The following is a 21,885-nucleotide window of genomic DNA, read 5'->3' as shown; positions in this document are numbered from 1 at the left end:
ACCAATTGATCCACCTTCTATCTAGAGATTCCAGGGAATACCGGGAAGAGCTCTACGAGAAATGGCCTAGTACCAACACCCCCATTCTCTCTCAAGTGTGCAACAGTGGGCCGAGATTATTTCCTCCAAAAAAACTCGTACAAACCTGGACATCATGAAATGATGCATAGATTAACAATGAGTTGACACTCCTGTGTAGGATGTACCATACTTTAGTGCACATAGAGCTAAAGTAATGGAATGTTACTGTTCACACCAGCTCCCCTATTCAAAAAGCTTTATTATATCCTTTCAAAGGGAGTGATTTGAAAAGAGCACCAAGTCAATAGAATCACCGAGGAAAATTGTAAGCAACTAGACTACGATGATCGAAAATTCGTAAGTACCAATGCGTCCGACCTAAGCCACAACAAGAATGTGGATGCCTAAAAAGCATGGAGTTATATTTGACCCATAAGAAATTTATCCACTCTGCACACAAGAACCAGACATTCATAAATTAAGAGTGAAGAATATCAAAATACAAGATTTAACCAAAACTAGATATTTTTACTCAAATTTAAATTGTTTCGTGTTAATATCTCAAATTTATACCTTAAATGGTGAATTGAAGAATATGCAGACAGGTAAGACAGTTATAATTTGAAAAGAATTCTTTGCCCTTCCTTTTATGAGAGGTTATATCCTGTCAACAGCCGTAAATTCCATATTAATCATTGCGCAAATTCCTGAGCTTTAGCTTAATCCTTGTAGGGCTATTCTTTTGAAATATGACCATTACAAATAGCTCATTGTCTTATTCCCTCCAACGACGTATCAATTCCTTTGTTGGCCTGAATTTAGCTGCATTATTCAAAAGTTACTCAAAACAAGTCATTTGAGACAAACTGCAGAACCTCTTGATTTGCAAGCCTTGAAGGTCCACATCACAAATGATCGTGATCCTCACCCCTAATTTGCCTAGGTGTAAAATTAAACAACAAATGACAGAACTCAAATAAGTTAGGGAGAACTTTCATTCCGCTACTACAAGATAGGTTAGAGAAACTATAGCAGATCAAAGAAATATTCCAGTCCTTGACCTATCTCCCAGATTGATAAACCAACACCCCATGCTTGTGCTTCTTCCAGCCGCAAGGAAATTGACTTCAAAGAAGGGTAAAAGACTCTATGTCTGTTCAGTCGCTCCTCATAATCAAAATAATGCTCCATGTTCTGCTCATCCCAAAACAACTTTGGCTTGTGTGTTCTAAGCAAGGAGAGGTATCCATGACCGAGGATAGGTGCACCACCTGTTTGTATAAACTAACTATTATTAAAAAAATATGCAATGTACTGACTGCTAAGGAATCTTCGCCAATATAAAGCATTATAAGCAGCTATGGCAGAGACAAAATAAATAAAATGCCCAGACATGCATTCAGCTAACTAAAGAAAAGTAATTTTGATACCTCTTGGAAGAACATAATCATTTCCATAGAAATTTATACCCATTAAGATTTTTGCTGCCAGCTGATAATTGGCAGTCTTCATATCAATTTTTGCATCCCTTTGGTGCTTTGCAGCTGAAACAGGAAGCAAAAGTTGCAAACATGCACGCACCCAACCAATAGGTGCATTTGGACCAGGATGATATGCATTTGAAAAATCATAAGTCATAAGTGAAAATCCATCAACTTTGTTGCTTAGCCTCTCCATATCAGTTGATGTAAACATGTCTGGATTGTTCTCAATTGAATTTGGTGGGGGAATGACAAACACCAACTGCAAGTTATGATCAAGCCCCTCAACTGCTTTTGTAGCATGTAGCTTGGATCCAAGTTCTTGAACAAATTGCAATGCCTGTAAAAACAAATGAATATACTAACTGAAAATGCTGTGTAAAAAAATTAATTCAAATTGAGACCATGGGAGACATACCAGTAGTTCTGGTCACTGGAGATAAAATAACATTGAGACAGTCAAAAATTGGCTTAAAATGATGTCTTTAGGGTTGTCTCTATTTTGAAGGCTCAAAATGTGTTAATTTTAGTTACCAATGGTATGTTCTATGCTTTGCACAATTACTTCAATGTTCCTTTAGCAGCCCAATGACAATTTCCAATTTAGTTTTCCAATAGCAATCACGTTAACCATAAATTACATCAACAGTAACTGTAGATAGAACATAAAATCAAATGCAGAAGACAAGCCAAGACAAGAGGACTCCAGATTTGGCAGATGTCAGGGAAAAACCCCAAGGTGGGGAAAACTCTTTGATCAATTCTTCTTATTATTATATCAAATGTTCATCAGAGAGAGAAAGTACAAAAAGTCAAAGTTGACTTGCCAAATCAAAGTCAAAACAGCCCTGTCAAATCTGCAGTCAAATTCAGCGCTAACTAGAAATTCAAAGATGATCAATGCAGCAGAAAAACTTCACCTCTGAAGCTCGGTCAGAAGAAGTCAAACTCAGTCTCTTTAGCTGGTCAAATAGCAGTCAAAACAGTCCACAAAACAATAGTCAAAGTTGATCAACTGAAGTCAACTTCTGTGGTCAAACAGGCCTGTGGTCAACGCAGGTCAAAGTGCTCAGAATTTCTCAATTTCTGTGCCAATCTGTACGGCCTGCCAAAAACAAATTTTCCCATAAAAATCACAGTCAAATGATGAGTCAAAGTGTCTGGTCAACACTGGTCAAACCCCTGCAACAGTCCTGAAATTCGACCTTGCAATTTGCCCAGAAAATTCGTCCTCCTTGCCACAAGTGTGAGAGAGAAAATCTGCCCAATAGCTGTACGAACCAATGAGTGAAGGAGAGAAGAAAGTGTGTGAGTGATGATGCCAAATGAGGTGAGAGGTCACTTGTATTTATACAAGTCGTTGAGGGTGAAGTGACACGTCCATTGGGCTTCATGAGCCTACATGATGATGTGGCCGACCTGAACAATTTGCACATGTGTGGGCATAAATTCAAAAACACACTTCTGCTTGTCCAAATTAGATGATCTTTATATCAATTTTGGTCCTCTCGAAAAGAGGAATTTAATGCAATCATCATCTCCATCAAATGAGCTGTCCCAAGGTGGAATTTGGCCCTAGTTGCCAATTTTAACACTCCCTCTCAACTAGGGAGAATTCCACCTACCAATCCATCCATCATCATCGATCATCATGCCATCTTGTCATCATGAACCATCTTTGTATCTCATCTCATCTCTGCTCTACTAAACACTAATATGAATAATGAAGAAGAATCGATCGAGAGTGAGTCACAAGACCTTACCACTCTCCACTGACAAAAGTCAGTCCAGAGGTAGAACCTCAATCAGACTTGATCCCAAATCAAGTTGTTGAACACCATGCATCCTAGTCATAGGGAGTATGACAATACACGATGTGTCCATCGATAGTGCTATGGTCCCTAACCACTTTTCCTAACTCATTGGCTAGATGAGAAGTACTTCCCATGAATCCCAGACTACATGGGTAGGATGTATGTTGGGGCATCAGCAGGAGAAGGTGAACCACTCATCCAATGCATATGTCAATCATAGGGGAAGGTGAACCACTCACCCTACACACATGTCATCAATCGTAGGGGAAAGTGAACCACTCACCCTACACACATGTCAACCATCATGGGGTATCACAAGGGAAGATGAACCACTCACCCTATGGTTGCTCATAGCTCCAATAAGTACCCCAAGCCCCCAGGAGCTCCCAAAGCTCAATGTTCAACTCAAGCGGGACCTTCATGGGAGGGTCTTTTCACGACTCCAAGTCTCTCTTGAAAGGCTAAGAATTTGACCTTCCCTGAGGGCTTCATGAGAATGTCTGTAACCTGATCATCAGTCTTAATGTGTTGGAGCCTTATTGCTCCCCGTTTTACCATATCTCGGATAAAGTGGTACCTGATATCAATGTGCTTGGAGCGGTTGTGGAACACGAGATTTTCTGAAAGGTGAATCCCACTTTGGTGTCATAGAATATCATGGTGGTATCTAGTACGTGCTCAAATAGCTCACTGAAGAGCTTCCTCAACCAAACAGATTCACAACAGGCCATACTAGCTACAACGTATTCGGCCTCGACTGGGCTTAAAGCAACTGATTTATGCTTCCTACTCATCCATGAAATCGAAGCAGACCCCAATGAGAAGCAACATCCTAATGTGCTCTTTCGATCTACCACACTTCCAACCTAGTCAGCATCAGAATATCCATGTAGCTTCAAATTCCTAGCAGTGTATATCAGTCCATAGTTAATTATACCACAAAGATATCTCCAGAAATTCTTAGCAACAACCCAATGTATGTGATGAGGCTCAATCATAAATTGACTCGACGTATTAACAACGAAGCATATGTTCAGACAAGAGTTAACCAACAACATCAGGGCCCCCACAAGTTGTTGATACTCATAAAGGTTTGCCAATTCGAGCCCAACAGCACTTCCACATAGCTTCTTGAGGTTGAGTTCCATCGGAGTAAACATAAATTTGCAATCCACCATCCCACATCTCTCTAGTAGCTTCACAATGTATTTTCCTTGAGAAAGGAAAATCTCATCTAGCTTTTGCCAAACCTTCAGGCCTAGGAAGTAGTACATCAATCCTAGATCCTTCATCTCGAACTCGGAAGTAAACTCCCTCTTGCATTGATAAATGAGAGGGTCCGCAACATTCAAAAAGAGATCATCAACGTAAAGGACCAAAATGAGAGGCATGTCCTTTTCAACCTTGAAGTATAGGTTTGGATCATCATAGCTCCTTGTAAATCCCAGCTTCATAAGATAACTGTCAATCCTCTCATACCAAGCCATAGGGGCTTGCTTCAACCCATAGAGGCCTTTCTTCAACCTACATACATGTGTCCTTCGATCTTGTACTTTGAACCCCTGATGTTGTTCCAAGTAGACTTCCTCCTTAAGCAAGCCATGCAAGAAAGTAGTCTTAACGTCCATTTGATGTAGCTCCATCCTTAAGTAGCAGCAAGAGCAATAATAGATTGGATAGTTGTATATCGGGAGACTAGTGCAAATATCTTGTCATAGTCCACTCATTCCTTTTAAGAGAAGCCTCAAGCAACAAACCTAGCCTTGTATTTCTCAACACTCACATCTGCTCCATGTTTGCTTTTGTATAGCCATTTTGAGGTGACTACGGACTTGTCCTTTGGTCTAAGCACCACATCCCAAACATCATTTTTTATAATAGATTCATATTCTTCATTCATCGCATCCTTCTAGACACGATGCTTTACGCTTCTTCAAACGTACATGGCTCAGATTGTATAATAATACTCATAGCAGCTAAGTATCCTTGATACATGTTTGGCTTCATACTTTCACAAAATGTCCCTCTTGGAGCAATATGTCTTTCAGCATCTTCAAGAGTAACTTTGAGCCACAAGGGAGGAAGGGGGATCACCAAGAGGTGGATCAATGGGATCCATTGGGCCTTCAAAATCGAGCATAGCTTCATCTATCAGAGGTCCATCATGTTTTTTCTATAGCATCATCATTATCCTTTCTTTGGGATAAGGAGATCTCTAACTTTCCCAAGGGTAGCATCTTCATCGAAGGTGACATCATGGCTTACTTCCACTTCTCTTTGACTAGGCACATAGAGTCTATATGCCTTTGATTTTTCACTATAGCCCACAAATATACCTTTCTTCCGAGATGCTTCTAACTTGTTTCTTTTCTGTTTAGGCACATGAAAATACACAGGACAACCAAATATTCTAAAATGATAGACATCAGGTTTCTTACAAATGAAAACTTCTTTGGGTGTCTTGAAATCCAGTGCTTGATGCGGGCTCTTATTTTGAACATATGCGGTAGAGTTGGCAGCTTCTCCCCCTAAGAACTTCAGTAGACCTTGATCATGGAGCATGGCACGTGAGGCTTCCATGATTGTTCGATTCTTCCTTTCAGCAACTCCATTTTGCTCAGGACTGTATGGAACGGTTGTTTCCCTCTTAATGCAAGCTTCTCTACAAAAGTCATTGAATTCATTTGATTCATATTCGGTTCCATTGTCGGTCCTCAATATTTTGATCTTCTTCCCTGTTTGATTTTCCACCAAGGCTTTGAAAGAACGGAACCATTTGAACACTTCATCCTTCTTCTTCAAGAAATAGATCCATGTTTTGCAAGAGAAGTCATCCACAAAAATTGCATAGTATAGGAATCCTCCCAATGATGTTATAGGAAACATACCAGATAGGTTAGAATGGACCAATTGAAGAATATCGGTAGTTTGGCTTTCACTTGAAGGGAATGGTCCCCTTGTAAGTTTCCTAGCTGCACAACCCTGACAAACTCCTTCATGATTCATGTTGAACTTGGGCATACCTGTGACCATCTTCTTTACCCCAGGTAAGGCTTTGTAATGAAGCTGGGCAAATCTTTGGTGCCATAATTTAGATTGAAGAGAAATATCGCAAGTCAAGGATCCCAAAGGACTTCCTCCAACTTGATAGAGACCATCAACCCTAAATCCAAGTGTAAATGCATCTTTAGGGTTTCTATGCCAAATATGTACCTTTCCATCAATGAATGCTACCTTCAAGCCTTTATCTTCCATTGCGGAAATAGACACTAGGTTCTTCTTCAAATCTGGCACATACAATACTTCTTGTATATGAATGGTTTGACCTTGATTTAAGTGAAGAGTGACAGAAGCTATCCCTTTCATGGGGTAGGTGGCATTATCTCCAAGTATGATTTCCAAATTAGTCTTCTTTTAAATCAAATTTGAGAGGACATTGTTACCCACCATTTTGTGGGTGATATCCCTAAGAGAAAAAAATTCTCTGAGATGGTCCTCAGTCAATAGCCAGTAGCCCCTTGCAGCTACCAGCTAACTCATTATGCCTTTCTTCGCCACTTGAGCCAACCATATGGTCCCTTGCCCATCTGCGATGATCATATGTTTGAAGGTGGGCCTCCCAATCCTAAAGGTATGCCTTGTCATTTGGTAATTGAGTATTGTAGTTTGCTTATCATGGACACTTCTAGGCATGGATTAATGGGGGGATTCGACGGAAAGAATGGACTAGGTTTGTGCTCTTGTCCCCTAGACCCCTTTTAGGTATTAACCTTGGATTCTAGTCCCGTGGGATCTCTTTTACTAACCATTTGGCTCTAGGGATGGTATTTCATGGGAAACCCCGATTTTGGTTGCGTGGTCCCGCTCCCTTATCCGCTTATATTACCCTCTTTCCATTCATTATTACCCCATTCATCATTTCTCCCACCTAGGTCCACATTCCTCCACTGGGTCCACATAGGGTTAGCATGCCCCTTCCCCTTGCCCACACCTTGGGTCATGGCCTAGAATGAAGCCCGAAGGTTGATGCAGCTAAAAAGAAAGATAAAAACATATATGGCCACATTCAACAGGAAAATGTACCAAAAAATGCAAAAGATGGTCGGGACAAACACATTTAGCACGTGGGCAAAAACCAATACATGAGCTCTCACTCATCATCATGGCCATCACCCTGGTTCCTACAGGTTCTATGAGCGTCCTTCATCATATAGGAACCTATGGTTGTCCCAACCTTAGGTGGGCAATGAACCGCCCAACCTTAAAATGGGGTATTCACTGCTATATCTTATACATCATGCTCTTCCCCTTTAAGCCTCGAATAGTTAATCAAAGAAAATCATAAAAAGGAAAAAAGCATATAAAGAAAAGTGGAAAAATCAAGGTCGGAGCACCTCATGTACCACGATTGCTCCCTCCTATACATTATAAACCCAAGTGTGGGCTTACATCTTATTAGCTACCCTTATACCCCAGCATGTGACCCGAGGTTGCCCCTTCTCATTCCCTACTTCATTCACCTATCTACCACATGCCACCACCTTTTGAAGGATGTACCTTGACTATATTATCCCCTTTAGAAGTAGAAACCACCTAATAGGATTATTGGTCAACCCCATTTGTAGTTTAGGAGACATTAGCACATCCTGAAACCCATTACGAAAGGGCAGGGCATTATGGAGTCCCCACCTGTGGTCCATGATTTCGTAAGCTCATTTACTCGATTTCTCTAATGCCTTTTTGTACCGGAAGGCTAGGGGATGCATTGGATCTTATGCATGATTGCAGATGGTCTCCACTTTGCGTTTGGTCTCCCTTACGGGGTCCTAATCCTTCAGATGGATACATTGGCACTTATAGGGTGTGCGTTGAGAACCATGGGCCTCCCAAGCAGCAAACAACACTCCATGGATCCCCAAAGACATTCAGAGATTGCTCGTGGTTCGCTTATTGGACGAAGAAGATACACCTAATCTATCATGCCTAGCTAGCCCCAAATTTACACCATACACTTGGAAGATGATCCAGGACTTGCACGATGATGTGGCATCACCTACACCATCATCCTAGCCCTTGCAGGTGACCTACAAGCATCTTCGATTTGTTTGCAGACCCATGAGGACACTTGTGTGCCCCCACATGTCATACGAAGCACCACAGGTTATTACAAGAAGCCATCCCCTCGTCTACTGCTTTTGAGGGTCCTATTCTTCATTGTGGCACCCATGGACCTCATTAGGCCTCTTAGAGGGCCCTACGACATGCATATATTATTATTTCACCTCTTGAGAGGCTTATTTTTCCATTTATGAGCTAGTTTGGTGGGCTTGTCACCAAAAGTTGAATTATTGAAACATTATTTTATTTTTGGGGCTTATGTAGACCAAGAAAGCTAATTCGAACTCCTAATTTGTGTATAAATACAAGTGAGATAATCCCATTTTCTCATCATCACTTTGGATTGGATCTTTTCTCTCTCTTGAGAATTTCACACTTTTTCTAGAGGATGAATTGGAGCTTTATGGATGAATTTTGATGTGTGGATATTGGTCTATCTTATCTTGGAGCTTCTCTTTTGTCAATTGTGGATGGTTGGATATACTCTGTTACATGTAAGTACATGCTTTTAATGTTATTCTTGTTTTACTTTGTCATATACATTGGACTAGGATTTTCGCTATTTCTAGGGCTAATTGTTGCATGCATTTACTGCTTAAAATTGTGGAATTTTGTCTCTATTATAGAATCTCTCAATGTATGGGCCATATAATGCGAACGAAATCTCCTAGGGGTAATTCTATTAAAAAATTTGACCTTGATAAGCCATCTCCTTTGCACATCGAAGTATAAAAGTTGTAAGATAGATTTTCCTTGACTTAGAAGGCTAGTGAAGTGGTCTTGAGGCCTCCTTGACGAAGAATCAAGAATCCTACTCATATTTCATCATAGACTCCATTCTCCCAAGACTAAGGCACTGATCTACCAAGAGGTGGTCACCAAAAATCACATCCTTTCACCTTCATTCAGGTCTAGCCAAGTTGGGGCACCTAGGGCATCAATTTCCCAACAAGTTAGCCCTCCAAAAAGTTTGATCTCTTAGGGTCTCCTACGCTGGTATTTCCTCAAGGTCTCCTCCAAATTTGAACCACTTCGACGGTGGAGTTGGGAGAAAAGACAAACCCTAGCTCTGGAATCAAACTTTGCCTTAGCATCCCCACAACTAGTGCCTCATAGGATCAAATCAACACCTTCAAGTGAAAATTCTTTCTTTGATCCTTTCCTCACCTTGTCTAGGGTAAGAACATCATTGGTTGCCATACTCATTCCTCCTATCCTAGACCGGGTCCACTTTGTCCCGTGTGGTCCTGTTCCTTTGAAAAGACAATTCTTCAAGAACCATCCAGGATACCAATTACACTAAGGATTTTACGGATTAAGAAGTTCCTTCATAAGTCATATCCCATAAACCTAACCCTTAAATCCTCCCTTCCTTTCCCTAGAAGACATTGTACCGTGCTTAGAAACCAAGCAAGCCTTATCTTTCTAACTCTTCCAAGAAAGGGATTATTAGGGTCACTCCACATCATTTCATTGACTTATCCTTCATCGGTGGCTCCATAGTATACCGGGTCTCCTCCCATCTGTGAAAGTCCGTAAATAGAGGGGAGCCTTAGCTGAGGTGACAGTGGGCTAATTCTCCATTTGTTGCCCTTGGCCTAGCATTTGCCCTTTAGGGATCCCTTTTAGGTCCCCTACAAGTTTGAGCGGTAACATTTTGGCGCCATTGTCGGGGACACGAAACGTGTATTTTGTTCCCCATCGACATATTGACATATCATTATTGGCGACTCCATTGGAAGAACGCCCTAGTTCTTCATTGAACTTTAAGGTCAATGCTTGTAGGGTGAAGCAAGCATTTTTTAGGCATCTTTAATTTCACTTTGGTGACTCCTACATGTTTTTCATGTATACCTCAAATAGGTTGTCATTCTTTCATAAATTTCCCGCTTTGGACATTGCTAGCATCCTTGGACATCCTAATCATGTCGCAGGAAGGATGGTACGTGGGTTGCCCGTGTTTGATGGTGATCCACTCTCCGCAATTGACCACGTAGAAATATTTAATGCACATGCTTCAAGAGAGAAGGTTGTTCACCAAGATGTCCTTATGTTATTTTTCATGGCATCTTTCAGTGGTCATAACTCATGGCTGCATGATCATGAACCTAGGAGTATCTCATCTATTGAAGAGTTCGTTGATGGTTTTCTTAGACATTTACAAGTACACCCTGCATTAATCATCCAAGAGGAAGCCTTCATCGAGCATCATCAAGACATTAAGAATATAGGTAATGAGCAAGAAGACGATTCCTCCTTGGGTTCACATGATGAAAATGATGATTTTGAGGACACGTGTTGGGAAGGATGAGTTTATGGAAAGTGAAATTGAGACCAACCTTACCTTTCTCAAGAATATTACTCCCGATGAATCCTATTTTGAAAACCCTGAGAAAGATGATCCCATTAGCCCCTTGGAAGATGACATTGAAAATTATTTCCACATTGAAAAGGAGAAATGGAAAATTGTTGGTCCTCAATTTGATTGTGTTCCCATTTACGACACCGACGAGGACGAGGATGAGAATGCTCTTCCTTTCCCCTCAGGTACTATTTATGATGGCATACCCATTGATACCCTTGAGAAGGAAAATCTTCATTTGCCTTTGCATAAAGAAGGGCAGTTGGAAATGATTAATTTTCCTTTTAGGAGAGACCAAATCTTTGATACTAAGGAAATTGATAAGGCTCCCACTTCTCTTGAGTATGATTCTATGTTCAAATCACTTGAGCCTTTAGATTATGATTTTGGGAAAGCAAAACTCGATGAATACAATACTTCTCTCTCCCTTTTTCCTATTGGTCATCATCTTGGGTCTTCATCAAGTGATTCCCTCACCCCCGGTCATATGATCTCAAGTAATTGTGAGCCCTTTCCCCCTCCCTAGGATAGTGTCAAGGAAAAGCCCATCGTTGATTATACGTTTCCCCCTTGGACGCACCCTCAGGGTTTTGATTACTCCATAGTCTCCCCTCTCTAGTGTAATCATCATGTGCAACCTACTTGTGTTTCTCCATCTCGTCAGCCTCCCTTTCCTACTAATCATAACTCGATGAAGGCCATAAGCCATGACGTAAATAATAAGGACAATGGTGGAAGTGATATGTTGGCATCATATTTTCCCACCTCCCGCCCACAACATCCTCCATGTGTTTGGGTTTGCATTCCCTTTGGGTCTTTCTGCATGAGTAATCATATAGGCAAGCATATTTATATTGACTTGATGATATGTTGGTTACACTGGCTTTATGATTACACTTAATAATAGCTCTGTCATATGCATGTTAGGGTATGATGCATTCCATTCTCATTTCGCATTAGAATTAACATCATATGATAATTCCCATGGTAGATAGATGCATATTTTCATATTTCATTTTCTTTTGAATTTATGGCCTAACATATAGCATGTGCGATCAGGAGACGTTGTGAAAGCATGCTACCCCATGTTCTTCCATCTATTACATGTGTAGCTAACAGGTCTACAGTAACCAAGAGATTGTTGGAATTCTCGTGACCTCTCGTCCAAGTAGCTTCGCCCACAAGATCACGTCCAAGTTGGAGCCAAAAGTTACCCACCATTTTGTGGGTGATATCCATAAAAGAAATTTTTTCTTCAAGATGGTTCTCAGACACCAGCGAGCTCATTATGCCTTTCTCTGCCACCTGAGGCAGCGATGTGGTCCCTCACCCATCTCCCATGATCGTATCTTTGAAAGTGGGCCTCCCTAACCTAAAGGGATGCCTTGTCATTTGGTAATTGAGTATTGTAGTTTGTTTATCATGGACACTTCTAGGCATGGATTAATGGTGGGATTCGGCAGAAAGAATGGGCTAGGTTTGTGCTCTTGCCCCCTACAGTCCTTTTAGGTATTAACCTTGGATTCTAGTCCCGTGGGATCTCTTTTACTGACCATTTGGCTCTAGGGATGGTATTTCATAGGAAGCCTCGATTTTGGTTGTGGTCCCACTCCCTTATCTGCTTATATTACCCTCTTTCCATTTATTATTACCCCATTCATCATTTCTCCCACCTAGGTCCACTTTCCTCCATTGTGTTCACATAGGGTTAGCACACCCCTTCCCCTTGCCTAGTGCCCACACCTTGGGTCATGATCTAGAATGAAGCCCGGAGGTTGATGGAGCTAAGAAGAAAGATAAAAGCATATATGGTCACATTCAACAGGAAAATGTACCAAAAAATGCAAAAAGATGGTCGAGACAAACACATTTAGCACGTGGGCAAAAGCCAATACATGAGCTCTACCCCATCATCATGGCCATCACTCTGGTTCCTACAGGTTCTATGAGCCTCCTTCATCATATAGGAACCCATGATTGTCCCAACCCCTGGTAGGCAATGAACTACCCAACCTTAAAAGGGGGTATTCACTACTATATCTTATATATCATGCTCTTCCCCCTTGAGCCCTGAGCAGTTAATCAAAGAAAATCATAAAATGGAAAAAGGCATATAAAGAAGAGTGGAAAAATCAAGGTCAAGGCACCTCATGTACCACGATTGCTCCCTCCTATACATTATATATCCAAGTGTGGGCTTCCCTTTTATTAGTTACCCTTCTACCCTAGCATGTGACCCAAGGCTACCCCTTCTCATTCCCTACTTCATTCACCTATTTTCCACATGCCACCATCTTTTGAAAGATGTACCTTGACTATACTATCCCCTTTAGAAGTAGAAACCACCTAATAGGATTATTGGTTAACCCCATTTGGAATTTAGGAGACATTGGCACATCCCGAAGCCCATTGTGGAAGGGCAGGTCATTATGAAGTCCCCACCTATGGTCCATGATTTGGTAAGCTCATTTACTTGATTTCTCTAATGACTTGTTGTACTGGGAGGTTAGGGGCACATTGGATCTTATGCATGATTGCAGATGGCCTCCACCTTGGGTTGGGTCTCCCTATACGGGGTCCTAATCCTTCAGAGGGCTACATTGGCACTTGTAGGGTGTGCGTTGAGAACCATGGGCCTCCCAAGTAGCAAACAACACTCCATGGATCCCCACAGCCATTCAGAGACTGCTCGTGATTCACTTATTGGATGAGGAAGATGCACCTGATCCATCATGACCAGCTAGCCCCAAATTTACACCATACACTTGGAAGATGATTCAGAACTTGCATGATGATGTGGCATCACCTACACCATCATCCTAGCGCTTGCAGGCGATCTACAAGCATCTTCAATTTGTTTCGAGACCCATGAGGACACTTGTGTGCCCCGACATGTCATTTGGAGCACCACGGGTTATTACAACGGGTCAACCCCTTGTCCACTACTTTTGAGGGTCCTATTCTTCATTGTGGCACCCATGAACCTAATTAGGCCTCTTAGAGGACCCTACGACATGCATAGATTATTATTTGACCTGTTGAGAGGCTTACTTTTTCATTTATGAACTAGTTTGGTGGTCTTGTCACCAAAAGTTGAATTATTAGAACAGTAATTTATTTTTGGGGCTTACGTAGGCCAAGGAGGCTAATTCGAACACCTAATTTATGTATAAAATTTAAATACAAGTGAGATGAGCTCATTTTCTCATCATCACTTTGGATTGGATCTTTTCTCTCTCTTGAGAATTTCGCACCTTTTCTAGGGCATGAATTGGAGCTTTATGGATGCATTTTGATGTGTGGATATTGGTCTATCTTATCTTGGAGCTTCTCTTTTGTCAATAATGGATGCTTGGTTATACTTTGTTACATGTAAGTACATCCTTTTAATGTTATTCTTGTTTTACTTTGTCATATACATTGGACTGGGATTTTCGCTATTTCTAGGGCTAATTGTTGCATGCATTTACTGCTTAAAATTGTGGAATTTTGTCTCTATTATAGCATCTCTCAATATATAGGCCACGTAATGTGAACGAAATATCCTAGGGGTAATTCTATCAAAGAATTTGACCTTGACAAGCCATCTCCTTTGCACATCAAAGTATAAAAATTGCAAGATTGCTTCTCCTTGACCTAGAAGGCTAGTGAAGTGGTCTTGAGGCCTCCTTGACTAAGAACCAAGAATCCTTCTCATATGTCATCATGCACTCTATTCTCCCAAGTCTAAGGCATTGATCTACCAAGAGTTGGTCACTAAAAATCACATCCCTTCACCTTCATTCAGGTCTAGCCAAGTTGGGGCACCTAGGGCATCAATTCCCGACAAGCTAGCCTCAAAAAAGTCCAATCTCTAAGGGTCTCCTGCGTTGGTGTTTCCTCAAGGTCTCCTCCAAATTTGAAGCCATTCCAACGATGGAGTTGGGAGAAAATCCAAGCCCTAGCTCCAAGATCAAACTTTGCCTTAGCATCCCAAGGCTAGTGCCTCGTAGGATCAAATCGACACCTTCAAGTGAAAATTCTTTCTTTGATCCTTTCCCCACCTTGTTTAGGGTAGGAACATCATTGGTTTCCATATTGATTCCTCTTATCCTAGACCGAGTCCACTTGGTCCCATGTGGTCTTGTTCCTTTGAAAAGACAATTCTTCATGAACCATTCGGGATACCAATTACAATAAGGATTTTAGAGATTAGGAAGCTCCTTCATAAGTCATATCCCATAAACCTAACCCTTAAATCCTCCCTTCCTTTCCCTAGAAGACATTGTACCTTACTTAGAAAGCAAGCAAACCTTATCTTTCTAACTCTTCCAAGAAAGGGATTATTAGGGTCACTCCACATCATTTCATTGACTTATCCTTCATCAGTGACTCCATAATATACCAGGTCTCCTCCCATTGGTGAAAGTTCATAAATAGAAGGGAGCCTTAGCTGAGGTGACAGTGGACTAAGTCTCCATTTGTTGCCCTTGGCCTAGCATTTTCCCTTTAGGGATCCCATTTAGGTCCCTTGCTAGTTTGAGCGGTAACAATTTGGCGTTGTTTCAGGGGACACGAAATGTGTGTTTTGTTCCCCATATGACATATTGACATATCATTATTTGCGACTCCATTGGAAGAATGAAGCCCTAGTTCTTCATTGAACTTTAAGGTCGATGCTTGTAGGGTGAAGCAAGCATTTTTTAGGCATCTTTAATTTCACCCTGGCGACTCCTACATATTTTTCATGTATACCTCAAATAGGTTGTCATTCTTTCATAAATTTCCCACTTTGGACATTGCTAGCATCCCTAGACATCCTAATCATGTTGCGGGAAGGATGGTACGTGGGGTGCCCGTGTTTGATGGTGATCCACTCTCCGCAATTGACCACATAGAAAGATTTAATGCACATGCTTCAAGAGAGAAGGTTGTTCACCAAGATGTCCTTATGTTATTGTTCATGGGATCTCTTGATGGTCATAACTCATGGCTGCATGATCATGAACCTAGGAGTATCTCATCTATTGAAGAGTTCGTTGATGGCTTTCTTAGACATTTTCAAGTACACCCTGCATTAAGCATCCAAGAGGAAGCCTTCATCGAGCATCATCAAGACATTAAGAATATAGGTAATGAGCAAGAAGACGAGTCCTCCTTGGGTCCCCATGATGAAAATGATGATTTTGAGGACACGTGAGCTGGGAAGGATGAGTTTATGGAAAATGAAATCGAGACCAACCTTACCTTTCTCAAGGATATTACTCCCGATGAATCTTATTTTGAAAACCCTGCGAAAGTTGATCCCATTAGCCCCTTGGAAGATGACATTGAAGATTATTTCAACATTGAAAATGAGAAATGGGAGATTGTTGCTCCTCAATTTGATTGTGCTCCCATTTACGACACCAACAAGAAGGGTGAGGATGAGATTTTTCTTCCCTTCCCCTCAGGTACTCTTTATGATGACATACCCATTGATACCCTTGGGAAGGAGAATCTTCATTTTCCTTTGCATAAAGAGGGGCAATTGGAAGTGATCAATTTTCCTTTTAGGAGAGACCAAATCTTTGATACTAAGGAAATTGATAAGGCTCCCACTTCTCTTGAGTATGATTCTATGTTCAAATCACTTGAGCCTTTAGATTATGATTTTGGGAAAGCAAAACCCGTTGAATACAATACTTCTTTCTCCCTTTTTCCTATTGGTCATCATCTTGGGTCTTCATCAAGTGATTCCCTCACCCCTAGTCATATGATCTCAAGTAACTATGAGCCCTTTCCCCCTCTCGAGTATAATGTCAAGAAAAAGCCCATCATTGATTATACTTTTCCTCCTTGGACGCACCCTCAGGGTTTTGATCACTCCATAGTCTCCCCTCTCTAGTGTAATCATCATGTGCAACCTACTTGTGTTTCTCCATCTCGTCGGCCTCCCTTTCCTACTAATCATAACCCAATGAAGACCATATGCCATGATGTAAATAAGAAGGAAAATGGTGGAAGTGATATGTCAGATGTCGTCATCCATTGAAAGTTTATGAGCTTGGTTGTTGACATCTCTATATTTTGGGTGCAAGAGAAGATCTCATGGACTATATTACATATTTTTCTTACCCCTTGTCACATAAGCATCCATATGTGGGCATCATATTTTTCACCTCCTGCCCACAGCATCCTCCATTTGTTTGTGTTTGCATTCGCTTTGGGACTTGCCACATGAGTAATCAGAAAGGCAGGCATATTTATATTGACTTGATGATATGTTGGTTGCATTGGCTTTATGATTTCACTTAATAATAGCTTCGTCATATGCATGTTAGGGTAGGATGCATTGCATGCCCATTTCTGCATTAGAATTAACGACATATGGTACTTCCCATGGTAGAGAGATGCATATTTGCATATTTTATTTTATGTTGACTTTATGGCCTAACATATAGCATGTGTGATCATGAGACACCATGGAAGCATGTGGCCTTGTGTTTTTCCATCTATTATATGTGCATGTGACAAGTCTACGGTAACCAAGAGATTGCTAGAATTCTCGTGACCTCTCGTTCGAGTAGCTACGCCCACTTCTTCGAGAGATCACGTCCCACTTGGAGGCAAATATTACCCAACATTTTGTGGGTGATATCCCTAGGAGAAAAAATTTCTCCAAGACGATCATCACCCGGCGGCCAATAGCCCCTTGCAACCACCAGTTAGCTCATTATGCCTTTCTCCGCCACTTGAGCCAGCCATGTGGTCCATCGCCCATCTACCATTATCGTATGTTTCAGTGTGGAAAAAGTCGGGAAAAAATCGGGATTAAATCCCCAAAACGCGATTTTTTTGGCTGGCCGATTATATCGGCCGATTTTTTGCCGATTTTTTCCCAGTCGAAAAAATCGGGATTAAATCGAAAAAGTCGGGATTAAATCGGGACTTTTTCCAAAAAATCGTGGTAGTTTTTTTAATGATTTTTTTTTCTTTGAAAAAATCGGGATTTTATTGAAAAAATCGGGATTTTATTGAAAAAGTCGGGATTTTATTGAAAAAGTCCGGATTTTTTAAAAAATGAATATTTTTGTATTTTTTTTAATTTTGCCGACTTTTTCGAAAAACTCCCGACTTTGCCGAGTTTTTCAACTTTTGGACCCTTGCCGAATTAATCCCGACTTCGACTTTTTCCACATTGGTATGTTTGAAGGTGGGCCTCTCGAACCTAAAGGTATGCCTTGTCATTTGGCAATTGAGTATTGTAGTTTGCTTATCATGGACACTTATGTGCATGGATTAATGGGGGGATTTGGCAAAAAGAATGGGATAGGTTTTTGCTGTTGTCCCCTAGACCCTTTTTAAGTATTAACCTTGGATTCTAGTCCTATGGGATCTCTTTTACTGACCATTTGGCTCTACAGATGGTATTTCATGGGAAGCCTTGATTTTGGTTGTGGTCCCACTCCCTTATTTTCTTATATTACTCTCTTTCCATTCATTACTACCCCATTCATCATTTATCCAACCTCGGTCCAAAATCCTCCACTGGGTCCACATAGGGTTAGCACACCCCTTCCCCTTGCCCACACCTTGGGTGATGGCCTGGAATGAAGCTCGGAGGTTGATGGAGCTAAGAAGAAAGATAAAAGCATATATGGCCACATTCAATAGGAAAATGTACCACAAAATGCAAAAGATGGCTGGGACAAAGTTACAAACACATTTAGCACGTGAGTAAAAGCCAATACATGAGCTCTACCTCATCATCATGGCCATCACCCTCGCTCCCATAGGTTCTATGAGCCTCCTCATCATATAGGAACCCACGATTGTCCCAACCCCTGGGGGTCAATGAACCACCCAACTTTAAAAAGGGCTATTCATTGTTATATCTTATACACCATGCTCTTCCCCCTTTAGCTCTGAGCAATTAATCAAAGAAAATCATAAAAAGGCGAAAGGCATATAAAGAAGGGTGGAAAAATCAAGCCCGGCGCACCTCATGTACCACAATTGCTCCCTCCTATACATTATAAACCCCAAGTGTGGACTTCCCTCTTATTAGCTACCCTTGTACCCTAGCATGTGACCCAGGGCTGCCCCTTCTCATTCCCTACTTCATTCACCTATCTGTCACATGCCACCACTTTTTGAACGATGTACCTTGACTATATTATCCCCTTTAGAAGTAGAAACCACCTAATAGGATTATTGGTTAACCCCATTTGGAGTCTAGGAGACATTGGCACATTCAGAAGCCCATTATGGAAGGGCAGGCCATTATGAAGTCCCCACCTGTGGTATATGATTTGGTAAGCTCATTTACTCATTTTTCTAATGATTTGTTGTACTGAAAGGCTAGGGGACGCATTAGATCTTATGCAGGATTGCAGATGGTCTCCAGTTTGGGTTTGGTCTCCCTATACGAGGTCCTAATCCTTTAGAGGGCTACATTGGCACTTCTAGGGTGTGCGTTGAGAACCATGGACCTCCCAAGCAGCAAACAACACTCCATGGATCCCCACAGCCATTCAGAGATTACTCGTGATTCACTTATTGGATGAGGAAGATGCACCTGATCCATCATGACCAGTTGGCCCCAAATTTACACCATACACGTGGAAGATGATCCAGGACTTGCACGATGATGTGGCATCACCTACACCATCATCCTAGCCCTTGCAAGCGATCTACAGGCATCTTCAATTTGTTTGGAGACCCATGAGGACACTTGTGTGCCCCGACATGTCATCTGGAGCACCACGGGTTATTACAACGGGCCAACCCCTTGTCCACTGCTTTTGAAGGTCCTATTCTTCATTGTGGCACCCATGGACCTAATTGGGCCTATTAGAGGACCCTACAACATGCATAGATTATTATTTGACCTATTGAGAGGCTTACTTTTTCATTTATGAACTAGTTTGGTGGTCTTGTCACCAAAAGTTGAATTATTAGAACATTAATTTATTTTTGGTGTTTATGTAGGCCAAGGAGGCTAATTCGAACACCTAATTTGTGCATAAATACAACTGAGATGAGCTCATTTGCTCATCATCACTTTGGATTGGATCTTTTCTCTCTCTTGAGAATTTCACACTTTTTTTAGAGGATGAATTGGAGCTTTATGGATGAATTTTGATGTATGGATATTGGTCTATCTTATCTTGGAGCTTCTCTTTTGTCAATTGTGGATGGTTGGATATGTTGGAAATACTGAGAGGGGGGTGAATCAGTGTTTCTTAACAATTAGCACTTTTTAATCTTTTTCAGAGCATTAATTAATCTTCAATTATTATTATTGTTCTTCTTCAGATGATCATAAAAAATAATCAACAGTACACAACGCCATACAACAATGCAGAAAGATAAAACAAAGGACACAAATTTTTAGGTGGAAACCCCCTCTGGGTCAAAAACCACCGAATGCTTCTTTAGTAATTGTCTTCTCCCTGTTAAAATAAAATTGATTACATCAATATTTTAGCTACAACTAAGGGAGGCGTCAACCCCCTAATTCACAGGCTACAACCTGTAGGACGCTACTAGACCCTAATATCCTGTTGCAACCAGAAGGACGCCCCAACGCCCTGTAGATTAGGCCACAACCTGATGAGTGCCCCAACACTCTATTTACCAGCTGTTGTCGGAAAGGATGCCTCGTTGCCCTATTATTTTATCAGCCACAACTAAACTAATGCCACAACACCCTGTGCAAGCCACAACTTACCCTGGCACGACCCTGCTACCCTGAAGTGTGCTTAGGCCAAAACCTGAAGATGACTCCAATCACCTTCCTTGCACCACCCAACCACCATGAAGAGCCGACAGACCATGTTTCACAGTTTTGAGACTGGATCTCCTTGTGCTCTGAATCAATATAGTAAATTTGTAAAGAATATGTTGTATATTTGTCAGATCCTAGTAGCCACTGACCACTGCACAAAGTTGCACATCAACTCACTGCTCAACTGCACATCACTATCACTGCTCAACTGCACATCACTGAGTGTCACTACTCGCAAAGGTCACTATACATCATAACTGAACTACTGCACTTCTCAACATCATGAGCTCACAAAGTTGTCTACCACTATACGTCACTCTACTGAACTGCTCACGAATGAATAAGCATCAAAGCTCATATGCAGACAACGCATCACTCGGCCACACTGTACCAAACTACTCATAATGCTGCAAACATGTCGGGTAGCGAAAGCCCCGCAGAACGAGTATGGGGTGCGAAGCCCAAAATTTTGGGTAATATTAGGGTAAAAGACTCCGCAGAAAGCGCGGAGCGCGAGCTATAGTAGATTGAGTCAAAGGGTAGACCACCCGAAAATAATGTAAAGAAATAGCAATAGAGTCGACCCGCGGTGGGATCGCGGGCCAAGGGAAAGTATAAATAGAGCGAGGCTCTATGAGGGAAAGGCAATTCAGTTTTGGTTTTAAGTCCTAACATGTAATGGGTGAATAGTCTGAGAGCAATTGTAAATCCAAGTCAAGGGAGTAGGGTAGAAGGTAGAGGCTCTGCAGCTGTGTGCGCAGAGGCCTAGAAAGTCCGCAGTTGTGTGCGTGGACCCCTGAAACTAAGTGCGCGGGGTGGATTTGGATGTATTGTTGAAGATTGATAATAAAGATGAGTTTCTTCCGAATTTTGTGTTAATTGCGATTTTACTCTTTTACGATAAACAAACTGTTATGATCTCGGCATTTGCTACTGTTGAATACATGTGAACTGGGTTAATCTTGATGCGCGAAGTAACCAAAAGTAATAAATGTTTGCTTAAAGACTGTTTTAACTAGATCAAACTAGTAATAAGTGATTCAATGTGTAATAAGCGCGCTAAGGGTATTCCGAACTGCGCGGATCTGGTGCAACGCGAGGCTGCAAAACAACGCGCGAGCCCCAAACCACATCCAAGACATCCCCAGGGTGCGGAACCCTGGTTCCAGCGCCCTCCCCTGCGACCTCGGGTGAGACCTCAGTCCGCACTTCGTGGGCTGTTGCCGAAAGGGTCGGTAACTGCGGGATTTGTTTGGCTAAATAATTCGTCCGAACCTGGGTCAAGCCCAAATAAGCCAACAAATGGTTCCATTACTGGGACGGCCTAAGGGGTGTCTA

General features: G+C 41.5%; 1 protein-coding gene across 1 annotated transcript in view; it reads right to left on the bottom strand.

The window, feature by feature from the left end:
• Window positions 1-735: 735 nt before the first annotated feature.
• The window catches only part of LOC149158428 (uncharacterized), a 163,410-nt gene continuing 142,260 nt past the window's right edge, over window positions 736-21,885 (bottom strand). The window contains exons 7-8 of the mRNA XM_089436210.1: window positions 1,452-1,842; window positions 736-1,292 (exon numbers count right to left, since the gene is read on the bottom strand). Of these exons, the coding sequence (XP_089292336.1) occupies window positions 1,048-1,292; window positions 1,452-1,842 (636 nt within the window). The 3' untranslated portion in view covers window positions 736-1,047. The remainder of the gene's footprint in view (window positions 1,293-1,451; window positions 1,843-21,885) is intronic.

Source organism: Pinus tabuliformis, chromosome 5_2, assembly GCF_031772625.1.
Source record: "Pinus tabuliformis cultivar Carrire ecotype Pingquan chromosome 5_2, CPIR1, whole genome shotgun sequence".
Lineage (NCBI taxonomy): Eukaryota > Viridiplantae > Streptophyta > Pinopsida > Pinales > Pinaceae > Pinus > Pinus tabuliformis.
The sequence above is the reverse complement of the archived record's forward strand: the minus strand, read 5'-3'. Positions and strand labels throughout refer to the sequence as shown.